The following is a 10,033-nucleotide window of genomic DNA, read 5'->3' as shown; positions in this document are numbered from 1 at the left end:
AAAGCATCCATGGGAGACTTGAAGAATCCTTTGTTTTCTTTATTTTTGCTCTATCTTGTAAGCCCGAAAGAGGCAAAGAAAAAAAGAGAGAAAAGAAAAGAGAAAAAAAACAAAGAAAAAAAAGAGACAAAAGAAAAGAAAAAAAAAGAAATAAAATGTTTGACTAATAAATGTTTGTTTCTCTTTTGTTTAAACAAATTTAAATTCTAAGATCCTTGAAAACATTGCATATACATTTCATTCATAAATATTGCATAACAGGTTCACATAACAGGTTTCTCATCTCCTCGCTGTTTATTTCAGTTAGAAGGGATGGATTCCAAAACAAGCATCAAGAATCTCGAGGCACAAAACGCCCAAGTTCAGATAGCAATTTTGGAGCTAGCAAAGGGACAAGAGGAACTAAAAGCTCTGATGACCAAGAAGAAAAAGAAGTCCAAGGGATCTATAGGTTTAAGCCACCTCGTGAGGAAAGTCAGAGTCCCAGCCAGGATGCCCAAAAAGGCGCACTACAAGAAATATGGCCTACGGCCACGCTAAATTCTTCCACAGCTCAAAAACTGTGGCTAAATATAAGCTTTGGCCGGGGTTTTCAAACCGTGGAAATATGTTTTGAAATATTGAACCCATATTGTGAATCGGTGGCCTTTTCTTAAATTGCCACGTTTACAAAATGATATTTATATTTCTACCACAGTTAATAACCGCGACTTATAAATTTCACTTCAAACTGTGGTCGAAGCCCACAATTTTATACCCCGCCAAACTTTCCCTATTTTATTTTCAGTTTCCCTCTTTTTTATTATTTTCCTTTCTAATTATTTTTTATTATTTTTTTATTAAAAGAAGGAAAATAAAATTGAAAAACCTATTCCTAACACCATTTTAGTTTCTCTCTTCTTTTACTCTCGTATCATCGCTTCCCTCCTCTCTTACCTTCACATTTCTAACCCGAGCCATCGCGCCGCCATGCCTCCGACGGCAGTCGCGGCAGCTCTAAACACAAAACCAACACAGAGATAATGAATCTCCACAGCGGCGATGAAGAAGACGATGGCGGCGACACCACACCTAGGTCCAATCTCCAATTCGTTTACATTTTTGAAATCCTCTCTCCCTTCTCCTTTCTAACCCGAGTGCGATTATTGTAGGAAATGGGTGGAAGGAGCCAGATCTAAAAGGGGTCGAGTGGAAATCCTAACGGAGAATCTCCAAAAAATCAAGGATTCTGTGATGTGAAGAGCGAATCGAGCAACAAAAACCTTCAATAGGCGGAAGTGACGGTGGTGAGCGGCAGTGGAAAGCTTTTAAGGTGAGCTCTTCTTCTTTCTTTTTCGTTTTAGGGTTTATTCTCTGGGTCTGCAAAGACTATGAATGAACATGGATAGATTTTAGGGTTTTCTGGAAATTTTTGTCAAAAGCTGCGCTGAAATGTTTGTGAATAGCTATAGGTTCTAAATTTAGGGTTTTTCTTCTGTTCTTGTGTAAAAGTTGTGCTCTGAGTTTTTGTCTTCTGTTCTTGGAGAAACGCACTAAATCACACCTCGAAGGCAGAGAAGTCCACACTTCAAGTTGCATAGCGATGTGAAAGAGACAGAATAGATCTGAATTTGTTATTTCATTTTTGTCTTGATTCGTTGCAGGGCTATGATGATGAATCTCCAGAAGATAAAGAGCGGTGAAGGTTCTGCGGTTTTAAGATTCAGAGAATGGTGATGAAGATCTTGCAGAGAATAAGGAGAGTTTTCTCGGTGAGTTTCTCCCGATTGTTGAATAATTAGAGTGATTTGCAAGTGAGTTCTCCTAGTTTTTTCTCTGTGATTCTTTGTGATTTTCATTGTTTCTGATTCTGTTTTCAGTTATATGTTCTGTTAATCTCTTGTTGGCATTAGATGTAGGGTGAGATTGTTGGAAACCGATATAGCAGCAGGACGGGGAGTCATAGATAAGTCCATGTTAACTTGATTGTTATGTTTTTATGCTACTTTGATTTTGATTTTGATATTTGTTGATCAGTAGCTATGCTCAGACGTATGCTTCCAAAGGCTATGCTCAGATGTATGATGTTGACCACTTTTAAACTTTCTGTCCGATATAGCTAAGTATGCTTCTATCTGTTTGTTGTGGCTTTTCAATTTTCAGATTGAAGCAAAGATGGATAGAAGTGAGCATTGATACACAGGTGAAAGAACTCATAAAGGCTGTGAATCGCGGTTTAGAACATGAAGATTTTGATAGTGACGGTGGCATTCGTAGAACAATGGTGTTTGCCAACACTGTTGAAGCTGCTGAAATTGTGGCAAAGATATTGAACTTTACTGGGCTTGACTGTTTACGTTATCATAAGAATTGCACATTGGAAGAGCGAGCACAGACATTAGTTGATTTCCATGAGAAATGTGATGTTCTTGTATGTACTGATGCAGCTGCTCGTGATGTGGATATTCCAAACGTCTTGCATGTTATTCAGGTATACTTCTCCTTTTTACATGTTATACTTTTTTATGGAGCAGCAAAAAGTTTATAAATCCTATGTTTCAATGAAATAGAAACTATGCACGCCAACATGATAGAAACAAAGTTCCCTTTTTTATGTGTTCATTCTCATTAGTTTTAGATGATTAGCATGCATGATTCTAAATTAAGGAAACCCATGATGTGATTCGTCTAGAAAAGTTTCCAATATCAAATTTATAAAGTTTATCTTCATTCACTTTTATTTTCATATATGGTTTCATGTATATCAGGCTTGAGTCCTATAATCATTCTTCTATATAGTTGTTTTTAATAACTACGGTGTTACATGTTATATTCAAAAGTTTGACCGGAAATATGAGTGTTAAATTTTGCTATGTGTAGTTAGTCGAAGAACATCACCGATTCGAAGAACATCACCGCAGCAACATCTGTTGTCGGCCACCAATAATCCCTCTTCTTTGTTTTGGTAAGTCTCCCTCCTCTGATTTTGTTTGAATCTGCTTTGATCTAAGCTAATTGCTTGATTCCATAGTTCCGTCTTTCACTTTATGTTATTCTCTTGGTTGCTTGTGATGTGAACACTTAAGATTATGAGTTTGGAATTAGGAAGTAGAAAGAATTGAAACAAACTTTGTTTGTTCCAATTTCACTGAAGTAGTTACTTGGGTTGTTGTTACCAAAAAGACTTGATGGTTGAGATTTAGTAAACTATATGCTGATTTAGTTTTCCATATGCCTATCATGTGAGTTGAGTTATCATTATTCTCATATTCCTATCCTGTTATTTGTTTTCTTGGTCTTGGATGGTTACTTCTCATGTTTGGAATCAATAGGTATTTATGAGAAGTCTTTACTGGAATATTTTTTCATTTATTTTTCAGGGACATGTGTTGTATGACATGTTATTTTAATTTATTCCTGTAATTCTACCTGTAATATTCTACCTGAAATGTAACTGATACTAAGATTTTGCCAAGTTGATTATGGTTCGTCTCGTTCAAATGGGTGGTAGTTTATGTTTGTTGACGATGTCCTTTCCAAAGTATCCTTTATTTTTAAAGCCCTTTTCTAGATGAGCCATTTTCTTGGGAGTAAATAGTCCTGCTTCTCATTAACACCCTTGAAAGATTTTTTCGGTGACGATTGATTACCTATAACTCAACAGACACAGACGCGTGAAATGTGTGATGTTATTATTATCATTACATGGATGCTGAACTTTTTTTCCTGTTTGTGATTTGTGTTACTAGAGACCTAAAGTTCTAGTCCTTGTGAACGATTGTGATAAAGAGCTGAGTGTTCAACCGAATACATCGCGAGAAGAGCTTACTAGAACATAGGAGTTATAATTTAGAAGTATAACTGAAATTGCTGAATGTTTTTGTTATCTAAAGAGAACAATGGGAGTATGGAATGTAGAAGTGTATCCTAAAATAGAGCTTTGTAGTTAGAACTAGTGAAGCACAAACAGTACCATATAACAATATTATCGTAGTTTTTTTTATAATTGATCTACTTGACATGTGAAATTGGGTTGTAGGTGGTGAATCGGCAGCCGATAATTGCCAAATACTTCAATCAAGAGTTAATAGATTGCAATTGGATAAATATCATATTGATCCGGATAAGTGAAAGGCTACTCTTGTGATATTAATTTTACTGGTAAGCATGACTCTTTATCTCTCTTTAGTTACATTGAACCTATCCTTTAACCTATTATACTCATTTTAGCCATAGGGAGTTATTTACTGTATGCTATTAGAGGAGAACCAAATGTTAGTAGTATATAATTTCATAACTAAATTGCGGGGCAGTGAAGAACTTTGGGAAATGGCCAAGCTGCATGACCGCGAGGCATCATTTCCACTGGTAAATTCCTTATCAGTTAGGCACCTCAGTGACTATTATTAATCCTTATTTTAGAAACACTAACCAAATAGCAAGGAAAGAATTAAAGTGAGATTATCCTCATGAATTAAAATGCTCATTATTTATTAATCTCAAGAAAAAATTTATTTTAAAATGATTTTGTTTTGTTTGAAATTTAAAACACCATCTAATTCTTTTAGTAGTGCCCGCAAGTTTGCAACCAGTATTTTCCACAATACAACCCTTGGATAACTAGCTTAAATTGTTTGAAGATGGTGTTCGTTGCATAAATTCTATTTGATCAAGTTTTTCTCCCATTTGCAATCAATAATTGAACCCATCATTTTACTTGTTGTGGCTTTGAATTCATTTTACTCTGTTACACAACCATGACTAGTACACTTATGAATGCTGAATGATGTTTGGAATGATGTTTATTGCAGGGTGGAGACGAAGAAGATTGTGATAAACATATGGAAGAAGCTTGTGATGATCATGAAGATGTGGAAGAAGGTTGTGCTGAAGATGTGGAAGAAGGTGGTTGTGCCAAAGATGTGGAAGAAGAACAAGGAGAAGATCAAGAAGAATAGTTGTGTTTTATATTATCTAACTAGCTAGTTCTTAGAACTTTTTTTTGTTATTTTGGGATGACTCTTTTTTGAGAGAAACTTGTGTTTAATTTAGCTCTTGTTTTGGATCCCATGGTTGTTTTGAATTTTGAATGACATCAAAACTTAGTATCCAACTATTATTAGTGGCACTACAAAAAAAACTTACTTTTGACCTTAATGTTAATTTGCTTGTAATTAATTAGATTCTAATCATCAATATTATTGTTAATTTTATATTGATATATATATATATATATATATATATATATATATATATATATATATATAAAATGACATATTTATGTAATGATACAGAAATAAACCGTGGCAAGATAAATGATTTAGAAAGCATAACATATAACAACGGTTTTAAATATGTGGTCATAACCAAACCGTGGCTATAACTTGAACTAAAACTGTATCGTAAACGTTAAATTGAAACCGTGGCTTTACCATATAGCCACAGTTTTGCAGTCATGGCAAATACAAACCGCGGCCTTAATCAAACTACCTAAACCGTGGTCTAAAAAAGCCACGGTTGTCAAAAAGGCGTGGTCTATACCAAAAAACCGTGGACTTTACTTTAGGCCACGGCCGCATACTCCACAGTTGGATTTCCGTGGCCAAACCGTGGCCTCAGCGTTACGCCACGGTTATTTTGCATATAGCCTCGGTTTCTTGGGCATGGCAGGAGACCTTTTTTTTTGTAGTGGCGCCAATCCCTGAAGAAGTCGGTGAAGGTGATCAAGAAGACAATCACAATAACCAGGGTTCTGCCAAACCCTCTCTCTGCTAACAAAGAAGATTATCATTCCGAGGACGAACAGGGTGATAGCAAATACCAGCAGTTGGAAGAACGCATGAAAGCTATGGAGATACAAAAAATACCTGGTTTAGACTTCAATGATCTTGGACTCGTCTCAGATGTTGTTATCCCTCCAAAGTTCAAAGTTCCTATCTTTGCAAAGTATGATGGAGTCTCTTGCCCAAAGCTGCATCTAAGGTCCTATGTGAGAAAGATACAACCTCATACGGCGGATAAAAGATTGTGGATTCATTTCTTCCAAGAAAGTCTATCGGGTACACAACTCGAATGGTACTACCAACTGGAAAGTACAAAAGTTCACACCTGGGAAGATTTGGCTGATGCTTTCTACAAACAGTATCAATACAATGCTAACCTTGCACCAACCCGTACTCAACTACGGGGCATGACCATGGTGTCGCTACCGCAAAAATTAACAGAGTCGCCACTAACATATTTATCCTGAAAAGGAAGGGAATGCCAGCAAACTACAAACAAAACAACGGTCTCACGACTAGAGAAAAAGGGTAAGGGAGTCGGTTACGCGAGGGGAAGGTGTTAGCATCCCTCGCGCCCATCGTACTCGATGGTATCCATGCCTGTGTCTAAATCTATGGGTGTGTAACAAATCTACGCTAATATGGACTAAAATGAATGCAGAATGTAGGGAAAATAAAGGATTGTGCTCGCACGGGCCCTACCCCGCTGCCTACGTATCTGTTTTCCAGAATCAGAGCTACCGTAGCTCGGCTAACTAGTTTCTGTTTGTTTTATGTTTTTTAGGTGAACGAGTTACATTCGCACTCCGCTGCTCGACCTTTGGAGACTTATGCTTGGGAATGGAGCGGAAATAACGAGCTCTTAAGAAAAGAAAATCAAAGAGTGTGGTTTGTGTTTTAAAGAATGCATGAGGAAATCCTAAGCTAAAGGGGAAAGCTTGCTACCTAATGTTATCATACAAAGGGTACAAGTCTAAACTAAACTAGCAACCTACAAGGAAAAAGCGAAAGGCAAACAAGAATATCACACAAACGAGCTCCGCTCGTAAAGCAAACAAACTACTGGCACTGGCCAAGTAGTAGAAAAGCGGTCCCGCCATAGCCAAGGGGAGCAACTCAACCCAAGTCAACCAAGCATTAGACCTCGCGAAAATGATCGGGCCATAGACAAGAGGAGCGAGTCCCTCTCAGCAACCAAGCCGTCACAGATCGTAAAGGAGAACGGTGCGTGCGTACACCGAGCATCAACGTTGAGCAACGCGAGCTATAGGAAGTGCGGGGGTCCGGTTGCATGAACCCTTTTCCTGACATACTCGATAACAAGATCTTGTGCTGGTTCAAAAGCAAGCGACGCGTAGCGTGCGCATACTGAACGGACTCGATGAAACTGGGCCGGGGTTGATTGCTAACCCTTTCTGCATGCCTTTCATGAGGACTTAACGGAGTGCCATATAGGACTTATTACACCGTGACTCCCTGCCGCAAAGCACAAATGTAAACACACCAACAAAAACAGAGCCTCTTTCGAGGGCTTGGCCAGATGCATGTCTAGGTCCTACTTCTCATGTTAAAGGATGATGCGAGAAAGCGATAAAGTGCAAGAAAAATAAAATGAAACGGAATCAATACCAAACGGATGATGATCCGTAAACTAAAGCGAAGAGAGTAAGAAAACTAGGATCCCGCGAGCGAGCTAGCAAAGCAAAGGCAAATAGTCAGCACACCGATTAGCCATGAAAGCACACAAAAGTCGACATGCGCGTCGAGCATAATCACAATACATCTGCAAGAGGAACAAGCAAACCAAACAAGCAGATATAAAGTAATAGAAGCGTGTCTCCAAGACGAGAACACGATGCGAGTGAATGAAATCGTGTTCCGCAAGTAAAGCAGAACACTCAAGTAATAAGCACCGGTTGGTGACTATCCAAAAGCCTTGCACACTAGCACACAAGTTAGAGATAACAAAACATTGCAATCGGAATTGCGTTATTGCATTCTAATCTAAAAGAGAATGAATAACTAATGCAAACATGAAATGAACAACAAAATGTCAAGGGGAAAACAAAGATGAATAAACCACACTCAATCAATGCCAATCATCTCACAAGATAACATGTTTCACAAGCTTTCCAACGATATAAAGAACGCGCAAATCGGAGTTACGAGTAAAAAGATATGAAAGATTGAAGTTAGGAAGTAAAGGAAGCAAAAATATGTCGACCTACTTTCAACCTAGGTCGACCTAACAGGTCCAGAAACGAAAGAAACAGCTCCAGGTCGACCTAAACTCACCCTGGGTCGACCTAACAGTGCCAGAATCGAAAATGAAGGTTTTAGGTCGACCTAAACTCATCCTGGGTCGACCTAACAGTGCCAAATGCCAAAAATTGAATTTTCTCGCAAGGAAACATGATGGCATTCTTCATGAATGTTCAGCATACAAGCAAATATCAAACACGCAATGCTATGAGTCAAGAGCAAACACATTATTCAGCAAATTGATTGGTCTTTAAGAGCAAAATTAAACATTCCATCGAACAATTAGCATGCTGTCATACCCCAATTTTTGACCTAAGATACCACCTCATATCATAGCATATGCATCATTTGCATCTCTAACAAATTGCATAGCCTGTGTTTGTTACTTGTGACTCAGCAGGATTTAAACAAGAAATCACTCATCAGTACAAGCAACAATCAATTAGGGTTTTGTTCCCCCTTCATCTCAAATGAATCATCTTCATCAACAATCAACATTTGGTCCCCAAAGATTCATTTCAACAAGCTCAAAGGCACTGAATCAACCAAATTAGGGTTTTGACTGAAGATAGCACACCCCTGACTTTTGCTCAGAATTTGACCTAATGACTTGGGAAATGACCTCAAGACCCCAAGTGCATCATTTTGACTTAATCCATTGGCTCAGAACATGTCCTACACAAAGATTGATCAACAGTGAAATCTCAAATCATCAGATTAGGGTTTTTGAACTATCAGGGACTGAAATCAGGGATCATATTTGGGAAACCCTAAAAATCCCCAGGAAGTCAATCAAAGGTTTCAATCATCCTCAAATAATCCCTATGACAATATACAATGGAAATTGTATCTCAATTCAAGACCTACAGTCATCAATTTCATCTGGTCGACAATTAGGGTTTTTGACCTAATTCATCTGAACAACTGACTTTTTAATCAGGACATGGTGTCACAACTCAAACTATGATTCAATATCCTCCAATACCTCAATATGATCCATTCATACCACTCATTTGATGAGGATAGCTTGATTCATTTGAAATCTCCAGAAACGCGATTCGTCTGAAAAAGTCAACTGTACAAGATCACCATTGACTTTTGGGGAATTTTGGTCAACCATGACTTTTGAAGTTTCAAATCATCAATATATGATATATGAAGTCATTTGATCAAGGAAAATCAAGAAAATCAATCAAGAATCAAAAAGTCAAAAGTTTGACTTTCATACTTAGAAAATTTTCTAAGTGTTTTTCAATGGTTTTTTCCAAACTTTGGAAGGGAATAACTCAAAATTTCACCTACAAACTGAAAAAAACTTCCAACATGAAAGTTGTAGATTTTGATCCAATGAACAACTTTGTCACATATAATTTTTTTCCATAAGATCAACCATTTAAGAGATATGGAGCTTCAAAGTTGGTATCTTTTGAAAATTTCACTTAAGATCTCATTTTCTTCAAAGTTCATGGATCTTTTTCACCCACTTCCTTAAGGGTCTTGAAGAAACTTTCAACTAGGGTTTTGAAGTGTGTAATATGAGCTTTCCAAAATGTCCAAGGGCATGAAAAAATATGGAGCATAGCTATGGTTTTGAATTATGCATTTAGTGATCATTTTCACTTGAAATTTCAAGCCATTTTCACTAAGTTATGAACCATTTTGCCAAATAATGCAAGTAATGATGCATCAAGACAATAATTGAAGATATTTTCTGATTTGAAGATCATAATGGAAGAGGATAAGAAGCTTGAAGAATGACCATGGTTAAGTTACTTTAACCATTTTGCATTAAATGTAAAAGATTCCTTTTTATCTCTTAAGCCAAATCATCACTTCTTTGATCAACTTGCAAGGGCTTGTATTCAGAATCCATGGCCTATAAACAGAGGTTCAAATCACTTCCAAATTCACACCAAAACCTCACAAATTATAGGTTTTCTCTTTCTTTCTTGAATTGCAAGTTTCTTAAGTTTCAAAGAGGTAGAAATCCCAACCTCTAAACCATTGAA

At 37.3% G+C, this 10,033-nt stretch overlaps 1 protein-coding gene across 6 annotated transcripts; it reads left to right on the top strand.

Annotated features, from left to right (window-relative positions):
* Positions 1-1,643: 1,643 nt before the first annotated feature.
* On the top strand, positions 1,644-5,064 carry LOC131657011 (DEAD-box ATP-dependent RNA helicase 22-like). 6 transcript variants are annotated; one of them, XR_009300423.1, is made up of 7 exons: positions 1,652-1,751; positions 1,899-1,947; positions 2,145-2,470; positions 2,860-2,896; positions 3,157-3,221; positions 4,019-4,140; positions 4,791-5,064. XR_009300423.1 is itself a non-coding variant. In XM_058926530.1 (6 exons), the coding sequence occupies exons 1-5, from the start codon at positions 1,710-1,712 to the stop codon at positions 4,108-4,110; spliced, it is 594 nt and encodes a 197-aa protein (XP_058782513.1). In that variant the 5' UTR covers positions 1,657-1,709; the 3' UTR covers positions 4,111-4,140; positions 4,791-5,064. The 6 variants fall into 6 exon arrangements, 5 of the variants coding, with proteins under 5 accessions (XP_058782516.1, XP_058782514.1, XP_058782513.1 ...); XM_058926530.1 differs by lacking the exon at positions 3,157-3,221 and having other exon boundaries at positions 1,657-1,751; positions 2,860-2,944; XM_058926529.1 differs by lacking the exon at positions 3,157-3,221 and having other exon boundaries at positions 1,660-1,751; positions 2,860-2,944; positions 4,831-5,064.
* The last annotated feature ends 4,969 nt before the right edge of the window (positions 5,065-10,033 follow it).

This window comes from Vicia villosa, linkage group LG3 (assembly GCF_029867415.1).
Source record: "Vicia villosa cultivar HV-30 ecotype Madison, WI linkage group LG3, Vvil1.0, whole genome shotgun sequence".
Taxonomy (NCBI): Eukaryota; Viridiplantae; Streptophyta; class Magnoliopsida; order Fabales; family Fabaceae; genus Vicia; species Vicia villosa.
The sequence above is the reverse complement of the archived record's forward strand: the minus strand, read 5'-3'. Positions and strand labels throughout refer to the sequence as shown.

Coding starts and splice junctions, on each gene's coding strand:
- LOC131657011 (XM_058926530.1), top strand. CDS start 1,710: ATGGTGATGAAGATCTTGCAGAGAATAAGGAGAGTTTTCTCG. Junction 1,948..2,144: donor CAGGACGGGGAGTCATAGAT/AAGTCCATGTTA, acceptor CAATTTTCAGAT/TGAAGCAAAGATGGATAGAA. Junction 2,471..2,859: donor ACGTCTTGCATGTTATTCAG/GTATACTTCTCC, acceptor TGCTATGTGTAG/TTAGTCGAAGAACATCACCG.